Here is a 26,831-nt window from a genome sequence, read left to right as displayed (position 1 = left end):
GCCACCGCCCCGGCCCTGTCCCCCGGCCAGGACACCCCGTGAGGGGACGGGTGCCACTGTGGGGGCTATCGGTGACACCGCCGCCCCCCTGAACAGGGACCCCCCCGTCTGTCCCCCTCCGGAGAGGTGCCCTCCGTGCCCGGGTCCCTCCTGGCAGGGCCACGGCAGAGCCTGGCATGTGCAGCGCCAGGCACCGGTGCCAAGCAGTGCCCAGGCAGAAGGTTGCACCCCGGGGGAGGGGGGCGAGCTCCCACTTTCCCTGGGGGAAACTTTGGATTTGGTGGAATTTTCCAGCAGGAAATCCACCGAGAGCTGGGGCAGAGCCAGGGCAGCCGGGCACGGTCCCCGGCGAGGGCACAGTCCCCTGCCTCTGGCACACCCTGGTGTCCCCAGGGCTGCGGCTGGTGGCCGTGCGGGAGCCCTGGCACACGGGCGATGGGACATTTTGGGGGGTCCTGTGTCCCCTGGATGCCACCCCTGCAGGAGCAGTGTCCCTGTCCCCTGGGGTGGGAGCAGGGCATCCGTGGGGCACGGAGCAGCTGAGGGGATTTTCCTGCTGCCCCTCTGAGGGTGAGTGCCCCTGTCCCTGTCCCTGTCCCTGTCCCTGTCCCTGCCTGCGGCTCTGCAGGGAAACTGAGGCACGAGGGATGGGGACTCCCGTGGAGGCACCCTTTCCCTTCTCGTCCCCGTCCCGTCCCACCTGGCCACTGCAATCAGGGGACACCCTCCCCACCCCCCCCGGCAGGGAAGGGGTTAAGGGCCCCCCCACGGCTTGGCTGAACCCCCTCGGGGGCTCCCCAAGGGCTCATTACCGCGGCCTCAGCCCCCCTGCCCGTGGGGGGGGGGGGGGGGGGGGGGGGGGGATGAATAATTCAGCGCCTGGTAGGAGACGTGTCCTCCCTCCCTCTCCTTCCTCCTCCTCCTCCTCCTCCTCACCGGCTCTGCCTTCCCCACCTCCCGCCGCTCTCAGTCCTCACCGTACCGAGCCCCGGGTGCTACCGAACTCCGCTCGGCACCGGTGGCAGGGACCCCCCACGACCCCCCCAACAGCCCCCACCCCCCACCCGTCTCCGTCTCCGGCAGCGGCGGTGACAGCGCGGTCAAGGCCATGGACCCCAAGGACCGCAAGAAGATCCAGTTCTCGGTGCCGGCCCCCCCCAGCCAGCTGGACCCCCGCGCCGTCGAGATGGTGAGGGTGGACATCGGGGTACGGAGGTCACGTCGGGGGGGGGTCCCTCGGGGCGACGAGGGACCCCCCCGGCGTGACCTGGAGGGATAGAGGGGGACGGGAGAGCCCCAAAGGTGCCGGTGTGAGCTGTGTCCTGCGGGAGGGACGGGGACAGATGGGACGGGATGGGGACAGAGTGGGACGGGAGGGATGGGATGGGAGCGGGAGAGCAGGACGAGGGGGATCGGAGGGGACAGGAGGGAGGGGATGGGACAGAGGGGATGGGACAAGGGGGATCAGAGGGGACAGAAGGGATAGGAGGGAGGGGGTGGGAGCGGGAGAGCAGGGCAAGGGGGATCGGAGGGGACAGAGGGGACAGGGAGTGGGACGGGAGGGACAGAGGGGACAGGACTGGATGGGGGACGCAGGATGGGACAGGGGAGAGACGGGGACGGGACGAGAGAGCTCCAAAGTCCCTGCGTGAGCCGCGGTCCCGTGGAGGAGGGTCGTACAGGGGGCAGGACAGTGACAGGGACGGGACAGGAGGGATCAGGGATGGGACAGAAGGGAAGGGATGGGACAGAGGGGACAGGATGAGGACAGGGATGGGACAGAGGGGACAGGACACGCTGGGGGACGGCGCAGCCACCCCCAGCGCGTTGTCCCCAGCCTGAGTGGATGTCCCCAGTGCACATCGGACCCAGAGTCCCCGCAGAGGGGCTCTCGTGGGGCTGGGAGAGACTGGGGACACCGTGGGGACCCCAGGATGGGGCTGTGATCCCTCTGTGGGGCACTGTGCCATTCAGTGGGGCTGGCTCAGCAGGGACCCCTGCCCCGGCCGGAGCCGGGTGCCCCCGTCCCCTGCTCCCCGCTGGCAGCCCTGGGCTGGGTGCCCCCCGCTCCGTGCCGGGTGGGTGCACGGCCCTGCACCCGCGCTCACACACACACACGCGCGCTCACACGTGTGCAGGCATGTGCATGGGGTCTCGGTCCTGGGGCGCAGGGCAGGGGACAGGGGACCCCGGGTGTCCCCAGCTGGCCGGTGACACCCCGCTGTGCCCCAGATCCGCCGGCGGAGGCCCACGCCGGCCATGCTCTTCCAGCTCTCCGAGCACTCCTCCCCAGGTGAGCGGGGCAGGGATGGGCACCCGCCGGGGGTGGGACACGGGGCAGGGATGGACGTGGTGGCAGGGGACATCTGGTCCAGGGACGGGAGGTGGTGGCAGGGATGGGACGTGGTGTCACCGATAGGATGGGGTGGCAGGGAGGGGACGTCGTGGCAGGGATGGGATGTGGCGGCAGGGATGGGGTGTGGGGTCATGCATGGCATGGGATGTCTGGGATGGGACATGGTGGCGGGGAGGGGACATAATGGTGGGAAGGGGACATGGTGGCGGGATGGGATGCGGTGTCACTTATGGTATGGGATGTCAGGGAGGGGACATGGTGGCAGGGAGGGGATGGGGTGTGACATAAGGGATGGGGTGGCAGGATGGGATGCGATGGCAGGGACGGGACACGGTGGCAGGATGGGACGCAGCGGTAGGTCCCTGGTGGGCAGGGTAACCCCCTGGAGCGGGGGTCCGGGGGTGGGCAGGGACCTGCCCGGCTCCGCTGGGGGCCAGCAGCCCCTGTCCCGCTCACCCCTCTCTCCCTGGCGCTGCCGACCCAGAGGACGAGTCCCTGCCCTACCAGGTGAGTGGGCGCCAGGGCCCCCGGGGTGGCGCTGGGACCCCCAGGGTGGCGCTGGGACCCCCGGGGCAGCCCCGCTCCCCCGTCCCGCGGGCACCGGGGGGTTATCGGGGCCCAGCCCTGGCACCTGCCGCCCCGTCCCGACCTGGCCCCGGCGCTTATCGGTCCCGGGGACGCCACGGGCACACGGCGCCAGCGCTGCGGGGACAGGGACACAGAGCCAAGCCAGGCTGTGGCGCTTGGCCGTGGTGCAAACCGTCTCGTGACCATCACGGGGACGCCACCCCAGGGTCCCCAACGCCACATCCCCACGACGGGGTCCCCAGCGTGATGTCCCCAATGCAGGATCCCCATTGCAGGGTCCTCATCCCTGGGAGGTCGAGGGCGGGGGGGGGGTCAGCCTTGGGTCCCCTTTGCGAGACCCCTGTCACAGCACCCGGGGGGGGTGCCAGGCTCCCCTGGGGACATCGGGACCCTGGCCCCAACTCTGCTCCCTCCCACAGCGCGCCTCAGGCGAGGGCTGCCTGCTAAAACCAAAGAGGACCAACCCGTGTGCCTACACACCGCCCTCGCTCAAAGGTACCGGCTGAACGGGGAAACTGAGGCACGGGGGCTGTGCGGGGTGGGCTGGGGGCACCCGGGTACGCTGGACCACCCCACGCCTCTCCCGGTGCCACGTGGCTCCACGGGGAGACCCCAGTGCTCCCAGTGCTCCCAGTGCCCGCAGTGGGGTCCTGACGCCGGTGCCTCCCCAGCGGTGCAGCGCATCGTGCAGTCCCACCTGGAGAGTGGCCTGGGCGGGGGCGATAGCTCCGACGGGGAACCCGATGACGGGGAGCACGAGCTGGCCCGCGCCTGCGACCCCGACAGTGCCCTGGAGCCTGGTGAGGGGGACACAGGACGGGGGACGGGGCTGCTGGAGCCCGGGGGGGAGCATGGGGACAGGGATGCAGGAGCCCAGGGGACATGGGGAGGGGGCTGCTGGAGCCTGGGGGACATCAGGACACAGGGATGGGGCTGCTGGAGCCCGGGGGGGACATGGGGACGGGGTTGCAGGAGCTCAGGGGACATGGGGACAGGGCTACTGGAGCCAGAGGGGGAGATAGGGATGGGGATGCTGGAACCTGGGGGACATGAGGAAGGGGCTGCCAGAGCCTGGAGGATGTGGGGACATGGGGACGGGGCTGCCGGAGCTCGGGAGACATGGGGACAGGATTGTTGGAGCCTGGGGGACACAGGGACAGGGCTGCTGGAGCCAGGGGGGGGACACGAGGATGGGGCTGCTTGGGCCTGGGGGATGTGGGGACATGGAGATGGGGCTGCTGGAGCCCAGGGGAGACGGGGACAGGGCTGCCGGAGGCCAAGGGACATGGGGACAGGATTGCTGGAGCCTGGGATACACGGGGAGACGGGGACGGGGTTGCTGGAGCCCAGGGGACATGGGGACAAGGCTGCCGGAGCCATGGGGATGGGGCTGCCAGAGCCCTGGCGCGCCACCGTCCCCTGCCACCCTCGGGGACAGGGCGGGTGCCCGGGGGGACACAGGCTGCTGCTGCCCAGACCTGCTACACGCTCGCCCCGAGCTAAGCGGGTCCCGCGGGGCCCACCACGTCCCCCCGCCGAGGAAGCGTCACCGTCCCCCGCCGGGGCGGCGCTGACACCAGCCGGACCCCCGGCCGCTGGGCTGCCATGGCGGTGGCCGGCTCCGGCGGTGCCACGCGTGCCGTCCCCTGCCCTCGGCTCATCGCCGCCCGCCCCAGCAGCCCCAGGGAGCCAGGCCAGAGCCGAGCGGAGCTACTTCCCCGCCGGCCCCAAGGCGCACAAGCGGAAAGGTAACAGGATGGGGATGGCGGGGGGGGACAGGGGACGGCGAGGGGATGGGGATGGCGAGTGGATGGGGACGGCGAGTGGATGGGGACAGCGGGGGGACATGGCTGCCCACCCGCCCGCCGCAGCCCCCCATCCCGGGGATGCTGGGTGATGCCGGGGCTCAGGGTGCCGTGCCCCCCCCCCCCCCGGCGCTGCCCGGACCTGGGCGGTGGCAGCGGGGTCACCCCGGAGCTGGGGGTCCCCGGGGGCCACCGTCCTCGTTGCCCGCAGGCGGGCAGAAGGTGTCCTTCGCCGGCGGCATAGAGGAGCGCGGGGAGGACCTGAAGTCACTGACGGTGTCGGAGATCCCCGAGGACCCCGAGGGAGCGGAGGGTGACGAGGAGGAGCCGGGACGGGAGCAGGAGGACGGCGGCACCGGGGGTACGCGGGGTGTCACCCTCCGCCCCCCACCCCATCCCTGGTGGCCCCGGTGCCGGTGGCCCCCGCGCCTGACCCCGTTGCCGCCTTTCCCTCCCCAGAGCGGCGACACGTCGGCTTCGCCGAGGTGCCCTCGCGCCCCATCGGCACCGAGCGCCATTCGCCCACCTTCCCGCTGGGCAACAGTTAGCCACCACCGGGCCACCGGGCCCCCGGCCCGCAGCAGCTTCGCCCGCGCCCCCCGCCTCGCCCCGGCTGCCCCCCATGGCTGCTGCCTGCCCTGCCTGCGCTTCCTCCGCCATGCCCGGCCACCCAGGCCACGCTTGGGTGCCGGGGGTCCCGGCGAGGCCTCGCGTCCCCCCCCCCCACCCGCAACCCCGGCTGCCGGGACCCCCGGGGGCGGCGGGGCCTGGGCCCCCCCCCGGCTGCTGCCCCCCGGCCCCCGTGGAGCTGAGCCCCCCCCCTGCCCGCAATAAACGGCTGTACAGAGAGGCTGGAGGCTGCTTTTTGGGGGGGCGCTGGGCCCCGTGTTGTTGGGGGGGGACAGCCGGGGGTGTGGGGCAGCGGATGGGGGGTGGGGGGGGGAGAGAAGGGAGCTATGGGGCAGAGCTATGGGGTCGGGCCCGTGCCCCGCGGACCCCCCCCCCCCCACCACCACCACGGGGAATGGGCTCTCACTGCCCCACTGACCCCCCCTCCCGTGGGGAATGGGCCCTCCCAGACCCACCGACCCCCCCCCCCCCCCCCTCCCGCCATGGGGAATGGGCTCTCCCAGCCCCACTGACCAACCCCCCCCCGGCTGGGAATGGACCCTCCCAGCCCCACTGACGCCCCCTCCCGTAGGGAATGGGCTCTTCCAGCCCCACTGACGTTCCCCCCTCCCCCCCCCGAGGAATGGTCCCTCCCTCACCCCACTGACCTCCCCCCCTGTGGGGAATGGGCTCTCCCAGCCCCACTGACCACCCCCCCCCGGCGGGGAATGGACCCTCCCTCACGCCACTGACCCGCCCCCCCTCCCGTGGGGAATGGTCCCTCCCAGCCCCACTGATTCCCCCGCCGGTGGGGAATGGTCTCTCCCGCCCCCTCCCCAAGTCGGGACTGCCCCCCCCGCAGCCGGCGATGGTCGGCGCCGGCGCAGCCTCGCTCTGGCTTTTCCCTTCCGGGGTCAGAGGTGGCGGCGGTGCCGGAAGCGGCTCGCGCCGGGGTCTGCTTCCGGCGGGGACCGGCACCGGGCGGCGGCAGGTACCGCGGGCGGCGGCAGCAGGGGGGGCTCGGCCCTGCGCGGCCCCGGCCGGCCCCGGTCGCTCGGCCCGGGCGGGGTGCGGCGTTCCGGAGGGGACAGGGCCGGCGGGGGCCTCGGTACCGTCCCCAGGAGTGCGGCCGCCGGGGAGGGGGCTGTCCCTGGCGGGACGCGGTGTTCAGTCCTGGGGGTCTCGTCAGCGGCTCCCCGCAGGCTTTGGGCCCGGGGAGCGCCGGGCGGCCCGCGATGCGGCTCCCCCGAGGCCACCTTCCCCAGGGGAGCCCCGGCTGGGCCGGGGTCCCCGTTGTGCCTTTTGTATCCCCCGCCCCGGCTTCACCCTCGGGTCCGAGGCACCGGCTGCCCCCGGGAGCCCTCCCCGCAGCTGCGGCCTCGCCCCGAATCTCGCTCGGGCTCGTTGGGAGGTCGGAGGGGCTGCCAGGGGGGCGGCAGAGGCGCTGTTGGAGGGACTGTCGGGGCAGCGGAGGGGCTTGACGGGGGCCGGAGGAGCTGCCGGGGGGGAGCAAAGGGGCCTGTTGGGGGTCGGGGGGGCTGTCGGAGGGGCTTGGGCGTTCGGAGGAGCTTGTCGAGGAGTCGGAGGGGCTGCCGGGGGGACAGAGGGGCTGCCGGGGGTGCTGGCACTACCCTCACAGTCCCCTGGCAAATGCCAACCTGGACGACTCCATCCGGAATACCCTGCGGTGATCCCGGTGCTCCCGAACCGGGGTAATTTGCATCCCAGGATGGCTCGAGGGCTGCCAGGCTGCTCTGGGAGGTCTATGCCAGTGGTTGGCTCATGCCGTTAATCACAGATAGGTCTGGGGGCTCCACAGAGACACCCCCCCCCCAGCTTTATGCCTCCCCTGTGAGGGACCCATTGCCTGGCACGCTGGAGCTGAGCCGTGGGGAAGGCCGGTGCTCTGTGGGGCTGGTGGCCATCCCTGCCCTCCACCAGCCCTCGGAGCCCCTTCTCTCCCCGCTCTGCTCCGCAGCATGTCACGAAACCGGCTGTGCAGGACCGGGCAAGACGTGGCAGGGGTTTTGGTCACAGCACAGGGACACCAGATGCTGCTGTGGGGTCCTGGGGGAGGAGCCCCCCTGAACGTTCAGGCAGGCTGTGCCTCTCGCTGCCTTCTCGAGCTGGACCCCCCCCCCAGCTCGAGAAGGCAGCTGGTGCCAGCTGGGGGTTCAGGCAACCATGTTGCCACCAAAGCCTTCTGACAATTAAGTGTGATGGTGCGAAGCGCTAACGAGGAGGGTGCGCGGGGTGGAGGGGATGTGGACTGTGGGGGGGCTGCGGCCCCACGTTGGGTGTAGAGGGAACTATGGGCCAGCAACGGGGAGCCACGGGCCAGTGGCTGGCATGTCTTTGCCTGTGCGGAGAGGCAGTTCCTGGCCCCGGGGCTGGCTCAGCCCTCGGCGGGCAGCGGCTCAACTGAACGGACACGCAGAGCTGGGGGAAATACGGGTCACTGTGGGGTTTCACGGTGCTTCCCGAGGTGGTTGTGGGCTGTTTCCCTGACACGTGGTGCAGGAGCAAGAGAGCGGCTCGGAGAAGCGATGGCTGAACACTGCCTGCCCCCCTGGGCTGAGCCGCTCTGGCCCTTGGCACAGCAGGCACCGAGGGGCTGCCACGCCAGGAGCCCCCTTCCTCGTGCTCCCCAGGTCCGGGCTCACAGGGGAGGGGACTGGGGCAAGGGGATTGCAAGCGAAAACAGCTGAGGGCTGCGCTGGCTCTGGGGAAACACACTTTTCACGCAGCCCTCCGAGTTTCTCTGTTTCTGCCTGCCGTGCCAGGGAGGGGACGGGCTCCCCAGGGGTCTCTGAGCCCGCACCTCGTGCCTGCTCGGACGCTGAACTCGGGTAGCGGAAGTTCCCGGCCTTTTACAGGAGCGGCTGTTTGCAGACAGACCGAAGCACGGCCCCGATCCCCCTCGTCGCTCTGCTTTACCGCGGCCGTTGCCTGTCAGTCTGCTGCTCTGCTCGCTGTCACTTGTGCCACTGGTGCTGCTGGGAGCCGGCACGTTAACGTGCCCGCCGGGTGACCTTTCTGAGCGCAGGCACAGGCTCGGATTAGCCCTGGAAGGTACTTTAGGGAAAGCGACAAACTGGTGCAGGGACAACACGCTGCGGAGTTCCGCGCTGTGCCCTTGCTGCGGGATCTCGGCGGCATCTGGGGGTGCTCAAAAGCAAACGGCCTTGGCCCCGCAGGGTCCTGGCCGTGAACATGATGGGGCCTGTCCAGTGGCTTGCTGAAGACATTGGATCACTCCATGGTTTTTTTGGAGTGAGTTTGGGTGTCTGATTTACTTTAATATTGACCTTTTTGTTTTAAAGGCATCTCTCCCTGCTAGGAAGCTCGGACGCCTGTTAGCGTCTGGTAAAACACCCGCAGTTGGTGTCTCTAAAAGGCCCCGTCCCTCTCGTTCTCCAGGAATTTTCTCTCCTGGCGCAGCGTTTGGTGCAAAGGCTGTAACTCTCAGAAGAGGTGACATGGGAATTAGCTGTTGAAGTCGTCATGTGAGCTGAGAAGACACATTAATAGGAAGTCGGGGGCGCAGGAGGAAAGGAGAAGCAATGTCACAAGATGGAAAGGCTTCTTACTGTAAGACATGTCATTAACATGCAAACGTGTGCTAATGAGAAGCTTGTGATTTGAATCTAATAGATTAAAAAGCTAAAGAGTGGAAAGGAGTGACACTAGGGAGGGGGTGACAGTGAGGAGGGGTGACGCTGGGGCTTCGCAGGGGTGGCTCTGGCCTTTGCCAAGGGTGGAACACATCTCTCGGCACTTGTTTTGGTGCCCGGCGTCCCGTTGGCGCTGGGCTGGGATGCTGGTGTTTGGCACACAGACCTCTGTGGCAGCGCTCGCTGGGTATGGACGTTGTCCCAGGATTTCACCGGCCGCCTGCCCTCCTGCACGTTTGCTTCCCACTGGGATTTATGGGGCTCGCTGCTGGTGGTGGCATCACCTTTTGTCCCTGCAGCCCCTCTCGCCTCCCGCTTTGTCCTCAAAACAGGAGAGCTCACCAGCAAAAAGACACCAAATCTTTCCACAGAGTCTCCAGAGTCCTTTTTTTTTTTTTTTTTTTTTTTAATCAGAAAAGCCCTGAGGGGTCCCTGGTGCAGGTGCCCCTTCGCGCTCTGTTACTGTCACCCGGGGTGTCCCGCTGGGCAGCGTGTGCCACTCACACTTCCCCGGCCTGTCGTGTCGGCTCTCGGAGCTGCGCTGCTCGAGAGCCCCCGAAAGCGGCTCGGCAGCCGGCGCGGGCTGCGGAGGATGTCTGAATGCATAATACAACACCGGGGCGCTCAATAATTTATCTGTCACCCAGAAAAAGGCACGTTTATACACGCTCACATCCAGCCCCTGCTCTTTCTGCTCTGAGCTTTCTCCTGCCTGAGGGAGCAGTCCCAGCTGGGGGAGGGGGGGGGGCTCATCTGGGCTTAAAATATTTCTGCCAAACCCTGCTTTATCCCATGTTGCTCTGAAGGTAAAGCGCTTGTCGCCGGTTCTTCCCCAGAAGTCGGTTGTTGCCGGTAGGTTTGGGATGCAGGCGCTTCTGAAGCGGTGTTAAACCTCCCCGGGCAGGCGGGGATTTAGTGACCGGTGGCTTTAGGTTGGCTGAGCTGCACGAGGGCTCTGCCGTGTCCCCGGGCTCTGCCGTGTCCCGGCACCGCGGCGTGGCCTCGGCTCTGCCTCGTCGTCAGGGGAGTGGGGCCGGCGAGTCTCGGCGGGTGATTTTAAAGCGCTGTGAAAGTTGCGGGGGGCTGCCTAAGTGCAAAGTGGTGTTTGAGGGAAGGAGGCGGCGACACCCTGCCGTAGAGGAGGAGGCAGCCCGTGCATGAGGTGATGTATTATTTAGCGCTCACAGATGTCTTTAACTTTTCTCAGTTTGAGATGGGCCCCTCGCTCGGAGCAGCGAAGGGCCGTGATCGTTGCGGCTGATCCAAAGTGACAAGTCTTCCAGCTCCTTCCGAATCGCCTCCGAGAGAGACTAACGGGGACTTGACAGGAGTCCAGCTTTGTTCCCTTTCCAGCCCCAGCTCTCCCCAGGGGCTGGGATGCAGAAGCCGCTGGTGCAAAGACCCAAAATTGCCCCAAATCAGGCTGTGCTCAGCTCTCGGAGTTGCTCCATCATAAGGTGGGGCTCGGCAGCACTTGGGCTTTGTGTGCCCCATGGATTGCCCCTTCCCACAGGTCTGGGCACAATCCCGGGGCTTTTTTCCTCAGACGTTGCGTGGCTGCAGCCGCCTGGTTGTTGCGAGCGAGATCTGTTGTAAACAAACAAACCTCGCTCAGATCCCGGAGGATGCAGGACTGCTGGGGCAGCGGCGAGCGCAGCAAAGATTCTGGTATATTTGGAGGCGAACCGTCCTTGAGCAGGAGTATTTTGCGGAGGAGGAGTTTGTCGCGGTGCCTTTACCGTGGGTGACTCGGAGGTGGCAGAGCCAGGGACTGACAGATCCCTGGCCTGACCTGTTTTGGCATCCTCATTCCTTGTTTGTCTCCAGCGTGTGCTTAGTTGCGCGGTCCATTAACATAGTGGCCTCCTTGTGCCGTGCTGACGGAGAGGAAAAATTTTAATACAATGGTTGGCACGGGCTGCGTGAAAACAGCCTCCAGACCTTAACACCTCGCTCGCGCCGGGGTTGTGTGCCCGGCACTGCCAGCCGCCGGGCCGGCACAGAGGCCGGCGCTTTACCCTGCTGCCTTCCTGCCGCTCCGCTGGGATGGAGTTGGGCATGAAACTCAGCGTCCCGTTCCCGAAGCGAGCGAGCTCCTTTCTGGGCCATGCGGGGATGGGATCCAACGGGATGACCAGCTCCCGAGGCTTTGCGGTTTGCCCTCGAGCGAAAGCATTGAGCCCCTGGGAGCTTCGCATCCCTCCCTGCGGAGGTGGCTCCGGGATCCTGGGGACTGCTCCCTTTTGGATCACGGGCCTCCACGGAAACACCCTGCGGCCCCTTTTCCTGCTGCCGCGGCATCTCCACGGGGTTTGCCATCTGCTGTTCTGGCCGCTGGCGGTGGCCGCCAGCTTGGCTCGCCGTGCCGCGAGCCTGTTCTGGGTGGCTGCCTCTGGGTCCCAGTGACACTTGCTGGTGACTCCGCGGACTCCCTGCGCCTCTGAGCCTTTCGCAGCCAATTCCTCCTTCCCTGCGGTGAGCGAGAGGGAAGGAAGGTCCCTGCTTGAGCTGCTGAATGTGGGGTGCCGGGGTGAGATGGGGCAGCCCTGGGTGTCATTGCTTTGGAGAGGGAAGCTCTTTGGCAGCCCAAAAAGCCAATATTAGCCTTTTCCCTCGGGAACTGTATAAAACAGGATCTGATTTCCTAATAGGAATATTTGCCCCTAGAAGCGGGAAGAGGAGAAGGGGTATCCAGAGACCTGAGGGTCCCCATTGTGTCTCCCCACAGGTGACGCGCTGGCTTGGCAGATGTTGCCCTGATTGATGTAGGACCCAAGTTGCTTGGGCCGAGGATGAGCAAGCCCACAGACCTGCAGCACGACCTGGAACGAAGCCTCCCAGCCATAGCGTCCATCAGCACCTCGTTCTCCCAGAGCCAGGGCTTCTCCCCGTATTGCTACTTCTCTCCGGAGAAGAGGAAAGCCATCTCAGATGTGAGGAGGACCTTCTGCCTCTTCGTCACCTTCGACCTGCTCTTCATCTCTTTGTTGTGGATAATTGAATTGAATGTGAGTTGGGGGAAGCAAATCCATGGAGTCTTTACCCTGTTGAGTTGTGCTTTTTAAATTCAGTTCCCTCCACCTTAATTGCTGTGTTTCAGAAGTCTTGGGCCAAGTCTTTGTTTGTTCTTCCCAGCGCTCTGATTTGTGCTGGCTGAGGAACCGCTGTGCAGTTAGTGTAAGCTAAAGTCCAGCTCGTTTCCTGCGGCCGGGCTCTGTTGTGGCTGTCCAGGGTCGTTAACACCGCGGCGTGTAGCGCTCTGGGTTGCAGTGTAACAAGATCTGGGGCGCGTGGAATCGCCAGGTTGAGCGGTTGGCCAAATTTCTCTCCTGCCCCCCTTGCCTTACGTGAAGCTGCTCGCTGTGTTTGCCAAGCAGCTGCCAGCTCTGCTGCAGCGTCTCGGAGGAGGATGTGCAGACCCTCCTCTCGCCCGCCCAGCTGTTGGGCAGAGACAAAAGGGGCTTTGAGCTTTGGTCCCACCACGCTGCTCGCAATCTCAAGCTTCTGAGCCACCGCACAAGGGACTGGCGAAGGGGAACATGAGGGTTTCGGTCCCCTCAGAAGCGGCTGCACTGTTGCAATGACCAGGGAAATGCAGTTTATTTACCTCTAGTCCCATCAGGTCGAAGTTACTCCCTGAGCTGTATTTTGTTTATTTTTCCTGAACTGGTCCCAACTGGTTTCAGCCGTGCCGGGGGTGGGTTTCAGGTACTACATGTCCTCCTGCGGAACAACCTGAGCAGAGAGGCAAGATGAACAGATAGACCCCAGCGCTTCTGCGTGCGGCCCTGCCCGTGTCTGGCCTTTATTTATCAGCGCTGGATCCTGCGCTCACTTAACGACTCTTATCTTTGCCCTGTTTATCTCCTGGGTGTCTGCACTTAACAGATTGTCTCGGCCAGCAGCTCCCTCACCCTGCCCACTGCAGCCGGCCGTGCGGTGTCGAGAGCCTGAAGAGACCCTTGCTCCCCCCCTGACTAGGAAAAAGCATCTCTCGGCCAGCATTCCAGCGATGCCGATGGTGTCCTGGACGCCCGGCTTGGACCCCGGCCTCCTGCTCTTGTCCCTGTTCTCTGGGTTCTCTGGAGAAGTGCTGTCCACAAATCAAAACATCCAGCCTCGGGGAGTTAATCTGCCAGCGCGGTCACCAGGGTGATTCTGAGCATAGGTCTTGCAGGTAGCCATTAATGAGTGACTAACTGCTGATATTTGGGCCCTGAGCTGAGATGCTGCATATTTAAAGCTATTAGGACAGCTTATTTTCCTAGTTATGAAGAGCAATGATTTTATATCATGACTAATGCTTTTTTTATCAAACGGTTTCCTTCGCTGCAAGATAAGCAGAGCAAATTGGCCCTCGTTAAATGTCTGTTGCCTGCAAACTGTAATTCTGCAGGCTTGCCGCTCCCAGAGACAGAGAGGTGCCTCAGACGGTTCTTCTTCCTTGTTCATGGCAGTGGCCTGTATTTAAACTGAAAACACCTCCCAGAAATCATAATCCAAAGCTTTCCTTGCGTCTCCTTCCTCCGGTGGCATCTCGTAGCGGAGTCCCGGTGTGGGGAAGAGGCTTTCAGAGGCAGCTCAGCAAAAGCTGGCTGGCAGGAGTCCTGTAGCCGCAGATCAGATAAAGCAATAGTGCAGAACCGCTTTGCCTCCCCCCTCCCTGAATATTAAGCACCAGCTCTGACCTAGAGGGACCGCTTCCCGATGGCTGCCTCTTCTGTCCTTGGACTGTCTGACAAGAGGGTGCCAGGACATCGGGCTGCCAAGAACTGGCCTGAGATCCACCAACTTGTTTCTCACAGATCATCAAACAGCTGTCAGCCTATACCAGCTTCCAGGCCAGCTGGGCTGCGTTCAAACCAATAGCCTAAAGGTGAAGCATTTGTTCCAGTTACCTGAGCCATCCGCTTTCTCATAAACAGCGATTCCAGGCTCCCGAGAACAGGATTTATGGTGTCAAAAGTACGAGGGCTGTCGGACCCCAGATTGTCTCGGGGTGAGGCAAGAGAGCTCTTCTGTGAGCTTTTTCCATACAATATCCCAGAGAGCGGTGTTGCCTTTTCCAAATTTCCTTGCAGTCTCTCCGTGTCTGCGTGTCCCTCGTCCTCCTCTCCTCCCTCTTCCCCTTTGCCAGTAGGTTTGAACCTGCTGGTTGCCTTCCTCTGTCGGATTTCCTGGAGGGCAGCTCAGCACCGCTGCGAGCCGCGGGAAGCCAGCTGGCCTGGAAGAAAGGAGAGGGGACCCCTCGGTGCTTTGCGCGGCGAGAACGATCGCAGCTTAAATTCCACCAGGTTGCTGCGTGACCCCCGAGAGCCCCTTTTGATTGCCCGGCTGTGGGAGGCGCTTTGCTCAGTGTGTTGCTGAAGGTGCTAAAGGAGCAGTTTCCTGTGGTTTTTTAATTTTTTTTCCGCGTCTCCTCCTGTACAGCTGAAGTCTGTCACCTGAAGCCACACGTCTAAGCGGTGGGCACGAGTGGGAGGTGGTGTCCGACCGAGGGCTTTAGGCTGTCAGGCTCGTGGTCGGTAGCGCTGGATGTGCTGAGCCGAAGGAGCGTCTTTTCAGCGTTAGAAAACCTCCGCGTAGAAGTGTTTAATGTACCCACGCGCTGCTCCAGCTCTGGCTGCCCGACTCGCGCTCCTCGGTGTGAAACCGAGGGTGAAATGGGCTGTTGGATCCTCCCGTGGTCCTGCCTTGGCAGATGAGCTGGCGTCGTGCATGCGGCAGGCGTTTGTATGCCTGATGCATAACCTGACCTGGCGGTAACCTCTGGTCACCGCTTGGCCGGGTTATTTCTGCCATTAGTTTCTTATCAGTGCACTTAATAGCTCTCTGCTTTCCTGTCTCCCCTTCAGACCAAGGATGGCATTCAGAAGAACCTGAAGAATGAAATCATCAAGTACAATTTTAAGACCTCTTTCTTTGATATATTTGTGAGTATCGCAGAGCGCTGCAGGTGAGGAAAAGGCTTTGGAGCTCAGGGTGGTGCGGCCGAAGGCTACGCAGGGAGGGGCTGCGTGCCGGGGGGCTGGGGGCTCCCCGCAGCCTTGCCCCTCGCCCGGCTCAGCGAAATTGGGCAGGTCGCAGCCCGTCCTGTTGCCTTGACCCCATCTGTCTAGGTGGCAAGGTCCTCGGGAGCTGGCGCGCGTCTGTGTCCTCCCAGCACCTGGCAGAGGGACAAGGGCAGTGATTAGTGTCGATGGCTTTTTGTTTTTAAAGGTCTTGGCTTTCTTTCGGTTTTTTGTGTTGCTGCTGGCCTATGCAATCGTAAAGCTGCGCCACTGGTGGGTCATAGCGGTAAGAAGGCAATTTTTGCTTTCCTGTTTTTAGTTTTCTCTCTCCGCCTGGAGTTTGCAGGGATCTGAGCTACGTAAATTTATTTTTCAGGTCACTACATTGGTATCCAGTGCCTTCCTGATTGTGAAGGTCATCCTCTCCGAGGTTGGTTTCCTTGGGCTCACAGGGGATTGCTTTGCGATTACTCGATGCTGCCGTTTTCCCGTTTGTGTAAACTCCCTGTGGTTTCTCCTTTCTTCCACGCAGCTTCTGACCAAAGGGGCTTTCGGCTATTTACTTCCTATCGTCTCGTTCGTCATTGCTTGGCTAGAGACTTGGTTCCTGGATTTTAAAGTCCTAACTCAGGAAGCAGAAGAGGAACGATGTGAGTATTTTGCTCCTCTCTGGTAGGAGTTGGCAAATTCGACTACCAGGCCTGGGGTTTCTGCTGCTTTGGCAGCACCTTGACAGATATGACATTTATGGAGAAGTGGTCTCCAGGCTGGCTGTGACGGCAAGTGCCTGACTCAATTCTGTTATAGTATATAAGTCCCTTCAGGGGAAGAAAATACCAGATTATAAAAAGCATCTTTTAATTGAGTGGAGAAAAACGTGCCAAATTCCCCAATGTCTGGATCCTGGAAGCCAGACACGTTGGAAACGGAGCTCACCTCCGCATCGGAGGAAATGTTTTGAAACAGTGGGACAGCTGCCAGGCGGACTGTTGGACTCTCCGTCTCTGGATATCTGTCTTTGGATCTGGGCTGGGGACCTTTCGGAGAGGATTGCTTCAGTCGCAAACACGTCGCAGGGGCGCAGCGTGGGTTACGGTGTGTGAAATCTTACAGCCTCTGGTGGCTGAGGTCAGACTAAATGGAGATCGGGCCTGACCTAATGCTTTACGAATTCCCCTGCGGTGCTGGGCACCTCTAACTTCCAGGGGTCCTGCCAGGGAGCGGGTGCTCAGCCTTGACTGGTGTCCCCCCCCGCTTCCTAAAGCAGCAAAAGGAGTTTGTCGCTCTCCCAGGCTTCGCTGACGTAAGAGGACTTGGGAAATGGCATGTCGATGAAGGAGCATTTGTCAAGCGGGGCTCGATCAGAAACGCGCTGACTGACTGGAAAACACCAGAGGATGTTTTGGGTCTTGCAAGGAGGCTTTAAGATGAAAAATGATCAAGTGTTTAATGCCTCTATTGGATTAGGCTCAGGTTCCAAATTGCTTCCAGGGGAAGCTCTTATTTAATTAGATGCTTAATCGCCTTTGGATTTGACAGGCAAAAGAGCCCATTGATCTCCATGCAGATAAAATGTCTCAAACAAAAGATGAGGCAATAGGAGCTGAAAAGCTTGTGGGCTGGCTGGTGTCAGTGCGAAAAGACCGGCTGCGTCTGGAAGAAAGTGGCTGGGAGGGTGGTTGAGTCGGGGTGGACGTGGTGGAGGGGCCCCAGCACCCCTCGGTGTTGAAGCGTTGGACTCCGTGTGTGTAAAACCTCCTGCTTTGGTTCGCAGGGTACCTGGCAGCCCAGGCTGCAGCCTCTCGCGGCCCCCTGCTCTACCCCAGAGCCCTTTCCGAGGGGCAGTTCTACTCCCCGCCGGAGTCCTTCGCAGGTAAGACGTGCTCTCCTCCTCTTCTGCCGTCGTCACCTTGCTGGCAGCCGGGCCGCCTCATTTCCCGACCTCGTTCCCTTCGCAGAATTCCTCCTGGGTCTCCTCACCTCTATAATCGCCTCCTCCTCGAGCTCTTGTCTCGTTATCCCGGCCCTTGGCAGCAGCGGGTGGCGGGGCCTCCAAGAACTGACACTGCAAAACGGGCTCCCTTCTCCTCGCGCTGCGCCTGGGCTGGGGGGGGACACGGCCATGCTGTCTCCGTGCCATCTGCAGAGCGGAGTCGGGCTCGGCCCCGCGTGCCTGGCTTCAGCCCTGTGGGAAACTGGAGCCTTTTGTGGTCTTGGGATTAAATGCTGTGGCTAAAGTACTTGAAAAATGCTGCCCTCGGCATGAGGGCACAGGGGCGAGTTGCCACAAGCAGGTGAGGATAAGAGCTGGCAGCGCGCCACTGCCCTGTGACACCGCTTCGTGCCGGCTCCGGAGACCTCCCCTGCTCGGGAGCAAGGAGATGTCAGCCGGAGCAGTTGTTGTCTCGGTGTAGCTGACACCCAGTTCGTGCTCAGCCTTCGGGAGAGCAGGGCAGCGCCTGCCAGCTGGCTGCGGAGCGGGGACTGGGGCTGTGTCGGGGTCGTCCCCGCTGGCAGCCCTTCCCGTCGGATAGGGCGCGGGCATCGGACGCTGTCTGTCGGAGGGAGATTGTACAAGTGGGGTCTTCATCAACTGTGTGTTAATTGTGTGCTTCCACCCCTAGGGTCGGACAACGAGTCGGACGAGGAAGGTGCGGGGAGGAAGGCGTTGACAGCTCAGGTAAACAGAGGCAGCGTGGCCTGAGGCCGGCCGTCCCTGTGTCTGCGTCAGGCTGATCCGGGCTTGTGGGAGGCTCTGACAATCCTGCGGCCCCATCAGAGCACCAGAGGCTGCTGCGCCTCGTTTCGCAGCCGTCTGTTCTGGGGGCGTTTGGCTGAGGAGCTCTGCCTGCCCCTCGGCACCAGGCTGCTCCTCGTATGCCCTGGGGCCGCTGGCATCGTGGCCGCCGCAGGAGGAGCTCCTCGGGGTAACACCCGACGTGAACCCACTTCCCCGCAGGGATGGGATCCTGGCTCCGCCACCTGCCTGTCCCTCTCTCCCCTTCCCTCTTCGGTCCCTGGTTACATGGTCACGTACCGAGAGGGCCATCGCCTCCACCATCCCCACTGAACTGTGGCTCGCGGGGCGGCCCTTCGCCTCCCCGAAGCCTGGCTGGGCACAGGCTGCCTTCTGCTCTTTTCCGAGTGGTTCTGCTGCCGTTCAGCCCCGGTTCTGGCACCTCCGCAGAAGGAAGGTCTGGGCATCTCGTAGCCCTTTGCCTGCTGGAAACCTTTACGTTAAGGCGGGAGGCTCGCTGGTAGACGCAGCTGGTGTGTGGATACGAGCCAGGGTGGGGAGCGTGACTTTGAGCTCCAAAATGAGGCCTCTGTAACTCAAATTAAGAGATTTCTGCGGTGCGGTGATGGGAGATACCCCCTTTCCCTCTGCCAGCCCTAGGAGGGGGGTAGCAAGCCTCGCACGCGCTCTTCAGGCTTTCTGCACACCCGGCTGATGAAATGCTCCCTTCTCTCCTAGGAAAAAGAGTATGTCCGACAAGGCAAAGATGCGATGGAGGTTGTGGACCAAATCCTCGCCCAGGAGGAGAACTGGAAGTTCGAGAAAAACAATGCAAGTGTCGTGTCCCCCCCACCCCACCTGCCGGGCAGCGCTGCCGGCAGAAAGCACGGATGGCTTAGCAAAAACGGGAGGACAAATGAGGCTTTTGAAACCTCCTTGCGACATGAAAAATTAACAAGCGTTACAATTACCTGATTGAATTAGGAATCTATTCCAGTTCAGTTAAATGTAAAATCCCCCTCTTATTTAATTAGACGTTTAATTGCCTTCCCGTTTGACAGGAGAGAGCCCATCACTCCTCCCTCTAGACGCAGGCGGGCAGGGGCTGACAGCTCACCTTTGGTGGGCGTTGGGTTGCGGAGCCCGGTGCGGGAAGGAGTTGGGGACGTGCCGGCCCCACGGTGCTGCCGGAGGGCCCCGTGGCGGCAGGTTCTGCCCTTGCTCCGCCACAAGGTGCCTTTGAGCATCCCGGGGAGAGCCAGCCAAGCTGGGGGCTGGCCTTTCTGCCCGGCTTTGGCCCAGGAGAGTGTGGGGCACAGACTGCGCCTCCCACCCCCCAAGCTGTTTGTGTCCCCACTTCCCCAGGATGGGGACCTTGTGGGTGCTGGAGTGTAAATCGGGGATGTGTCATCTTTCCACTGTGGCTTTGCCAAAGGGATCTGCAAGTCGCGCCTCTTGCTTTTTGGCACACAAAGCAACGCGGGCCCTGTCCTGCCTCTCTCCTCACTGCGCTGGTTCATTCCCTGAGCTACAGCAGAGTTTCCGGGGGTACCCAGAGCTCCCCAAAGGGTGGAGAGAAAGGGGCAGTGCCTCTGCCCCCTAAACCCAGCCTTGCTTTCCGCTTGTGGGTTCGCAACACGGTTGAGGTGAGAGTCTCGCGAACTGCAGTCTCATCTGGTGTTTAAAATTCCCCTGTCAAGTGATCCATTGTCTGATGCCAAACTAGCTGGGCAGATTGTTTTCTTTATCCAAAGGGGGATGGATTTAAATAGACTAATCGGAGTTTAACACAGGGCTAATGATGAAAGGTTATCATCTGTCCATCCCTAACCCCTCCAGGGAGTCTCTTCTCAGATGTAGGTAACAACAGCGGTGTTGGCAAACTAACCCCTTTCCCTTACCCTGGCGTTGGTAGCTCGCTACAAAGAGAATTTGACCTTGACGTGGAGTTTGCAGGCTGGCGTGGGGCGGATTCTTTTTCTGTCTCACCGCTGCCGCCGCTCTGGATATTGTTTTGTTTATGGAAATTCATGCACGTGCGTCTGAAATGTGCTCGGTGCGGTTCCCATGCTGGGGTCGCTGCCTGCGGGGGGGACAGACAGGGGCCAGTTGAGGGCTGGAGAGGGTCCCTCAGAACGTCACGCGAGGCGGGACGGCTCCTGCAGCCCCGGCGTTTGCAGCCTTTACCCCAGATGGAAGCGATTTATTTTGCTAACGTAAATGTAACTTTCCTGTTTCTTGCACAGGACTTTGGTGATGTTGTTTACACTTTTGAAATACCGTTCCATGGCAAGACCTTTATTTTAAAGGTAAGAACCTTCCTGGATCACTTTCTTAGTTCTGTGTGGTACAGGCAAAGAGCGACTGCTCTGCTCAGGGCCACGGCTCCGCTTTCACGCTCTCTCCTGGCCCTGGCAGGACAGGTCAGGCTGCAGAGCGCTCTCTCTTTGCTTGAGACAGATGAACCGCGCTGCACGCTCTAGGGAATCTCTCCAGGAAAGCCCCTTGGCCGGCAGACAAACTCCCCAGCAAATATGCTGGGCCCCGGTCTCTGCTGGTAGAAGTGGGAGCAGGTGACTGCAAGACTCGCTTCCAACCCCAGCGTCTAGGACTAATCTGACCAAGGAGGCTAATTGCAACTAATTGCCAGCAAGACCAGGGCTGAGCGTGCGTCTGCTGCTGCCTGGCATTGGGAAGAGCTGCTCGGAAGTGCCTTGCTCTGTGCCCTCTCGCTGGAGTGGCTTGGCTGTAAACCACGCTTTAATGAAGCATTGGTGCTGCGGTGGCTTTTCTTTGTTCCAGTGCATATGTTGCCTCGCTGGCAGGAGCTGCCAATGGAGCAGCTCTGTATTCGCGAGGAAAAAGCTTGGATGGTCCCACTTTACTGCATTAACCGTTTGCCTCCAAAGATCCCCTGTCCCCCGGGGAAGCGGAGAAATGAACGTTGTCTGTGCTGGAGCTCAGAATAGCTTTTTCAGCGACTTCCCGCAGCAGAACTGCTGAGAAAGTGGGGTGAGGGGGGGGAGAGGAGCCAGCCCCAAGGTCCCTCCGTCTGGCCATGTCACGGACTGACACTTGCCCTCTCTTACAGCAGCAGGGACCTTGGCAGGCAGCAGTTCAACAGCCGAGGTCTGCTCTGTCCTCCCTGGCTCCACGTGTCCTTCCAGGCCCCTGGGGACGAGAGCGCTGTGGCAGAGGGGTGACAGCCTTGGCTTCGCGTGTGCCTGAGCCAGGCCAACCTCGCCGCTCCCCTCCTGTGTTATCCCAGTTGTTCTTTGTGATCTGCCTCGCGTTCCTTAAAAATGATCTTACTAACTAACTGCTAATGGCTAACTGCTCTGGCTCTGTCCTCAGGCTTTCCTGCAGTGCTCTGCTGAAACAGTTTACCAGGAGGTTATTCTCCAGCCTGAGAAGATGATCCTGTGGAACAGAACAGTGGCAGCTTGCCAGGTGAGCGTGCCGGACAAAGATGGCTTAATCACAGGAGCTCCTTGGAGCGGAGAGTTGGAGCTTCCCAATCCAACACCGGCTGTCGGCGGTGCCCAGGCCCTACTGGAGCTTAGCTGGATCCGAGTCACTGAGGCGTTAAATCTCCGTCGCTCATCCGTACGATCCGAATGCTCTGCGGTAGCCAGCTGCATGCGTGTGCCCATCCAAAAGCCCATGAGGTGGGCAGGGAGACGGGCCAGCGGCGGAGCCGAGCCTGCTTTTGCTTGGTAGGGTTTGGGCGTTTTGCGCCGTTGGTGTGGCGGGGGTCCGGAGGCAACGCCTGTGTGTCCCCCCCCACCCCAAAAAAGGTGGAGGGACCAGTCCCAGGGCAGGAGACAAACCTGTGCACACACTGCCAAAGAGCTCATCCCCCTCGGCCTCAGATCAGCTGCTAAAGACACTCCAGTTGCTGTGAATCCTGCTGCTGTTTTAGGGGGGCGTCCGTATCAGCCAGCTGTTGGCACCTGCAGGCACAGTCTTGAGGAAATCTCTCTTCTTTTTTTCTCTCCCCCCCCCCACCCCAGATCTTGCAACGAGTTGAAGACAACACGATTGTCTCATATGATGTGGCAGCTGGGGCCGCAGGCGGTGTCGTTTCCCCAAGGTCAGTTTATTCCACTGTCTGTTTTGTACTGAGCCCCTAAACACCCTCCAAAAATATGGAGAGAAGCGTCTGACGGTAGTGAGAGGGCTCTGCCCCGGCTCTGCCGCTCTTCGCTGGCCGGGAGCTCCCGGTGTCACCGAGGCAGGGCTGGCTGGCTCTGCGGCTAACGCTCCCAAAGGCAAAGAGCCCCTGAATTCTCCTCCAGACGTTCCTGGCAGGAGTCTCGGAGCTCAAAATCTGTCTCGGTCGGTCGGTCGGTCTCCCTGATAACGGTGCAGCGCTGTGCTTTGTCCGTGTGTTGACATACCTCTGCCACAGCTTTTCCCAGCAATCCGGAGAGCAGGATCTGCTCCTTCAAAGTCCCGTTGCACATTTTTAAAGCCGTCCGTGCCCTTTGTGGGTTTTTGTTGTTTGTTTTTTTTGCTTAGGGATTTTGTGAACGTGCGCCGGATCGAGAGAAGAAGAGACAGGTACATTTCCTCAGGGATGTCGACCACGCACAACCTGAAGCCTCCGCTCTCCAAGTATGTCAGGTAAGAGGCAGGTTCTATTTTTTTTATTTTTTTTATTTTTTTTTTCCCCCCCCCGCTGGTATCTGACACGCGCGCTTTGCTTAAGCTTAGGGCGAGGAGCCACTTAAATGAAAACCCTGCTGTCTTTCTGGCAGCGCTTGCAGGAAACTAATCTATTTGTGGAACTAAACCTCGCTTCCCTTGTTCTTCTTCCTTTGTTGAAGAAACTCGCCGTGCTGTTCGGTGTTGCTCGGGCGTTTCCCACCTCTCTGCTCAGGGGAGTGGAGGTGCCGACCAGGAACAGCACAAACCCCAACCCAGTCCGCATCCTGTTTGTGTGACAGTTAATTCCCAAACAGGGCCGGCTGCCATTTCTGAGGGGCAGTAAACAGCTGACCGTGGCTCGCTTTGAGCCTCTCGGATGCCTTTTGCTTCTCGTAAGCCAGTCACTTACTGACTTTAAAGGCTGCGGACGCTGAGAGATGGTCCCGTGGGTGAAACGAGCTGCGTCAGGATGGACTGGCTCCCAAAGCGGTGGCAGGTCTCTGGCCTCTCCCCTTCCAAAGGGACAGCTTTGCCCGGCTGGTGATGGATCTCGGCGGGGTTAGTCTCATCAAACAAGGACTCCTTGTTACTGTCTGCTCCGGTGCCTGGGGCCCAGCTGTGCCACTTCGCGCACTGACTTTGTTTTTCCTAATAATCTGGTTAAAGTAATTGACATTTTAACTCAGAGCCGTTATAGCTGCCTCAGTCTATTTAAGAGCTGGGGATTTCAGGGCCTAGAAAAATCTTTTTACAAATGTATGCAGCAAAAATAGCGTGTTTCTGAACAGAGGAGTGAAATCTGTATTTGGGCTGCGTGTGTGAGCACAGCTCTTGTCTCTGAGACGGATCAGATGGTGCGAGGATGGATCTGGGGGCTGTAGTGACAAGGCTCCCCGCACCGAGCCTGTCCTGACCGCGCAGGGCTTCCCTGGGACCTGCTTGTTTGCACCCATTTCCGCAGGATTATGCCTCAGAAACCTCCCGGCGGCGAAGGGCCGGCGTCGGCTGGGCTGGCGGAGTTCGGAGGCAGAGGCTGCTTCTCAGCTCGCGGCCCTGCGGCAGCCCTGGCACCGCCGCTGCCAAGGCACCTGTGGGAAACCTGCCTTGCCGTGCTCGCTCGTGTGCCTGCAGCCAAAGCAGACGCCTTCCCGGGCACTCTGCGCATCTGCTCTTACCCCCCTGGGCTCTAATCCTGGCTGCCAGGCAGAGGGGGTGGCTGCTGCTGCAGGAGCTGGCGCAGCGTTGGCGTCGGTGCACCCCAGAGCGTTAGAAAATGGCTTTTCAACCGGCCCCGGCTCTGACTGTGTGCTCTTGGTTCCCCCGCAGGGGCGAGAACGGGCCGGGAGGATTCATCGTACTGAAGTGTCCCAGCAACCCCAGGGTGTGCACGTTCATCTGGATTCTCAACACGGACCTGAAGGTAAAGGCAGGTCTTGGCTGATGCGGGAGCGCTGCGGCCGCATCCCGTCTCCAGCAGAGATCGCCAGCAGGCTCCGGCATCGCCTGCGTTGTGTCACCGCGTGCTGGGGACCCGCTCTCCGTTCCCGGTGGCTGCCGTCCTGCCAGCCGCTTCCGAAAGCGGCTCAGTATCAAAGGCTCCCTAAAGGGACTCGAGTTTTGCTGGTGGAGGTTAAACACTACCTGAAAATCGCCCTCTTTCCCCCTGGAGTTGCCCCAGGGTGAAGGGGGGAAGCTCTCCCTTACCTGGCAGAGATCTTGCTTTAGGGGTTTCACATCTCTGCGTGCAGGACTGGGGGGAGAGGAGATTTTTATCCTCTTGGGGGACCAAAAATAGTTGGGGGTGTGAAGTGTTGTCTGGCTGCTCGCTGCTCCCAGGGACCCGCTGCAGGGGGGTCTCACTTGCCCCTGCTCCCGGCCACCCCGGGACAAACACGGTCATCCCGGGCTGTGTCCGCACCCGGGGCAAGGCGCTTTGGCCGCGCGAGATGCCCCAGGTCTGGAGCTGTTTCCCTGGGTCCAGTCCTTGCTGGTGGCCCAGACAAAAGGCAGCCGGGGTCGGGCGGATGGCGGGGAGCGGAGCTGGCCCGTTTTCTTCCTCCGCTGAAGGTTGACGTGGTAACGGCGCTGCAGCAGCGAGCACAAAGGCTCCATTCATCAGCGCTTTGCTGCAAAGCTGCGCGGCCCCCTCCCCTCCCACGTCCCTCCCTCCCCACAAAGTACATCAGCTCCGGCTTGGGAAACGCTTTGGAAAGGGATTGCAGCGGCTCTTGCCTGGGCAGGGTGAGCAGGGGCAGAGCAGAGCGCGGCCTCCTGCCCTTTTTGCTCTGGATCCGTGTTTTCTTTCCATCGCGGATCTGGCTCCGCTGCCTCCTCCGCCCCTCCGTAACGCGTGGGTTTGGAAGGATAACGAACCCACTCGCTTGTGCAAGATGGGGCTCAGAAAGGAAAGACGTTCCTTGTGTTTCCCAGGCCGGAGAGCGCTCGCCCACTGCCTGCCTCCGCTGCTGGAAGAAATGCCGGAGCGGCCGAGCTATTAATAACCCTCCTGTCAACTGCTTCCACCATCTTCCTGAAGGGCCCTGCTGGTGCCCAGACCCCTCTTCTCTGCTGCCTTGCTATTTCCTTTGGCCCTGGAGAAGTATTTATAGCACATGGCTCATCCCTTCCTGCGTCGAAGGGTGAGAATTACACACACGTGTGTGTGTGTTTGTGCCTGTGACGGAGCTTCTCCCCGGAGCTCCTTTCAGGGAGGTGGCTGAAACGGTCCCTGGACCAACGGTCCCACAATCTCCTGCCCCCGTGGGGCAGAGAAAACCCGCTCCGGGGAAAAGCCTGTGCCTCCTGCCCTGCTGAAACACCTCAATCCGCGGTGGGGGGGGGTTCTCCCCTGCCTACCTGAACCCCCAGGGCAGCCAGCCAGCCCTCCCTGCCTGCACTCGCGACCCTGCGCGAGCCCCCGCCGCTGCTCCCAGCTCCCTTCCCCCGCAGAGCCAAGGATTTTATATATATATATATATTTTTTTTTTTTTTTTTTATGCCTCTCACATAATAGAGCGCGGGCCGAGGCGGTTGGGGTTGAGTCGTGCAGGGCTTTTTTAGAGAAATCAAAACGCGTTTCAGTTCCTCCCCCGGAGCAAACTCCTTGAAAGCGGCAGCTCCCCGCTGCGGCGCTCCTGCGTCCCTCAGCCCGGCCTGGCACCCCCGGGTGGGGACAGGGGGGCAGCCCCGGGGTGTCGCCGGGTAGGGGGGGCTGCCCCCCCCTCCCCGTGAGCAGAGGCTCACGGCTCCTCTGCTTTCCCCCAGGGTCGCCTGCCCCGCTACCTGATCCACCAGAGCCTGGCTGCCACCATGTTCGAGTTCGCCTTCCACCTCCGCCAGCGGGTCAGCGAGCTTTCCGGCAAGCCCTGAGCAGCGGGGGACGTCCCCTCGCCGGACATTCCTCTGCCCTCTCCCCTCTGTGGCCGGGGGGACAGCCGGGAGAGGCCCCTGCAGCCCCCCAGGAGAGGATGCCCCGTACTAACAGCGCTGAGATGAGGCCGGGGGGTGCTCAGCCCCCCTCCCACCACGGTTCCCACCACGGTTCCCCCTAACCGGGGCCCTGAAACCACTGACTGTTGCGTGCCAAACCCCTGCCCTGCCCTCCTCTGGGTCCCCCCCCGCCCCTGCCCCTCACCCAGGGCTTGGGGGCTCATCTGTGACCCCCCAGACTCCCGTTCTTCTGCCCCAGTTCCATCAGAAAGAAGGACCGGGGGAGAAGGCCACGTTCGGGTGAGGACAGGGGTCCGTCCCCTCTCGCTGTCTCTCCGGCCGAAGCCCGGTGCCAGGCTCTGCCCCTCCGCACGTGGGGGCGAAGGCGCAGCTCGTGTCCGGTTCCTGGCCCTTGTCCCAAGGGCTGTGCCCCCGACCTGGCTCCCTGCAGGAGGGGAGGGGGGGGGGGGGGGTCTGTCCAGGGGACCCCTCCGGGGCTGTGCCCTGGTGCTCCGGGCTGCCCAGACCTCCCCACGCTGCCCCGGTGGGGCTCGGCTGAGCTCCTGTCCCGTCCCCCCCACACCTCGGCGCAGGCAGAGCGTGATTTGCCTTAACCAGAGACTTTTATCCTTTTTGGGGGGTTGTGGGGGCGACTGCGGTTTCTTTCTACCTGCGAGCGCCGGTGCCGTGTTCTGCGCTATAAAGGGAAACAGCACGGAGCCGCCCGCACGCGGGGGCAGACACCGGCAGCAGCGCTGCGGGGAGGGGGAAGCGCCCACGCCGGGCCCCCCCAGGCTCTCTGTGTCCCCCCCACCCCATCCTGGGGGTCCGGCCCCCCACCCCGTGATGCCTCTGGCCGGCACGTGCCAGAATTAAAAACCTTGCACTGTTTGCAGCCCGTTGTCTTCCTCGTGCCCTTTGGAACCCGAGCGAATAAAAGCGGGGAGGAAGGCTGGGGCAGGAGCAGCCGCG

At 62.1% G+C, this 26,831-nt stretch overlaps 2 protein-coding genes across 5 annotated transcripts; both read left to right on the top strand.

Annotated features, from left to right (window-relative positions):
* Nucleotides 1–269: 269 nt before the first annotated feature.
* Nucleotides 270–5,461, top strand: PPP1R1B (protein phosphatase 1 regulatory inhibitor subunit 1B). Of its 3 annotated transcripts, none has more exons than XM_054224521.1 (9): nt 270–570; nt 1,084–1,189; nt 2,233–2,293; nt 2,841–2,863; nt 3,364–3,439; nt 3,616–3,744; nt 4,624–4,692; nt 4,961–5,110; nt 5,209–5,461. In XM_054224521.1, exons 2-9 carry the CDS (start codon nt 1,109–1,111, stop codon nt 5,295–5,297), a joined length of 678 nt encoding a protein of 225 aa, XP_054080496.1. In that variant the 5' UTR covers nt 270–570; nt 1,084–1,108; the 3' UTR covers nt 5,298–5,461. The 3 variants fall into 3 exon arrangements, with proteins under 3 accessions (XP_054080496.1, XP_054080495.1, XP_054080497.1); XM_054224520.1 differs by having other exon boundaries at nt 4,621–4,692; XM_054224522.1 differs by lacking the exon at nt 270–570 and having other exon boundaries at nt 1,091–1,189; nt 2,139–2,293; nt 4,621–4,692.
* A 791-nt stretch (nt 5,462–6,252) lies between these two features.
* Nucleotides 6,253–26,760, top strand: STARD3 (StAR related lipid transfer domain containing 3). 2 transcript variants are annotated; one of them, XM_054224593.1, is made up of 16 exons: nt 8,126–8,430; nt 8,779–8,949; nt 11,761–12,040; nt 14,888–14,965; nt 15,252–15,329; nt 15,420–15,473; nt 15,576–15,693; nt 16,818–16,916; nt 17,668–17,723; nt 18,519–18,611; nt 20,027–20,089; nt 21,135–21,230; nt 21,794–21,873; nt 22,302–22,406; nt 23,757–23,850; nt 25,695–26,760. In XM_054224593.1, exons 3-16 carry the CDS (start codon nt 11,825–11,827, stop codon nt 25,797–25,799), a joined length of 1,335 nt encoding a protein of 444 aa, XP_054080568.1. In that variant the 5' UTR covers nt 8,126–8,430; nt 8,779–8,949; nt 11,761–11,824; the 3' UTR covers nt 25,800–26,760. The 2 variants fall into 2 exon arrangements, with proteins under 2 accessions (XP_054080570.1, XP_054080568.1); XM_054224595.1 differs by lacking the exons at nt 8,126–8,430; nt 8,779–8,949 and adding an exon at nt 6,253–6,349.
* Nucleotides 26,761–26,831: the final 71 nt, after the last annotated feature.

The sequence above is a fragment of the Rissa tridactyla genome, chromosome 19 (genome assembly GCF_028500815.1).
Source record: "Rissa tridactyla isolate bRisTri1 chromosome 19, bRisTri1.patW.cur.20221130, whole genome shotgun sequence".
In the NCBI taxonomy this organism is placed as follows: domain Eukaryota; kingdom Metazoa; phylum Chordata; class Aves; order Charadriiformes; family Laridae; genus Rissa; species Rissa tridactyla.
Note: the sequence above shows the minus strand (reverse complement) of the source record. Positions and strands in the feature narration are given on the sequence as shown.

Bases quoted from the DNA above. Each gene is read 5' to 3' on its own strand.
- PPP1R1B (XM_054224520.1), top strand. From the start codon at position 1,109: ATGGACCCCAAGGACCGCAAGAAGATCCAGTTCTCGGTGCCGGCCCCC. The intron at 2,294-2,840 runs GTGAGCGGGGCA...CTGCCGACCCAG, and splicing joins CTCCGAGCACTCCTCCCCAG to AGGACGAGTCCCTGCCCTAC. The intron at 3,745-4,620 runs GTGAGGGGGACA...CGCCCGCCCCAG, and splicing joins CGACAGTGCCCTGGAGCCTG to CAGCCCCAGGGAGCCAGGCC.
- STARD3 (XM_054224595.1), top strand. From the start codon at position 11,825: ATGAGCAAGCCCACAGACCTGCAGCACGACCTGGAACGAAGCCTCCCA. The intron at 14,966-15,251 runs GTGAGTATCGCA...TTGTTTTTAAAG, and splicing joins CCTCTTTCTTTGATATATTT to GTCTTGGCTTTCTTTCGGTT. The intron at 15,330-15,419 runs GTAAGAAGGCAA...TTTATTTTTCAG, and splicing joins GCCACTGGTGGGTCATAGCG to GTCACTACATTGGTATCCAG.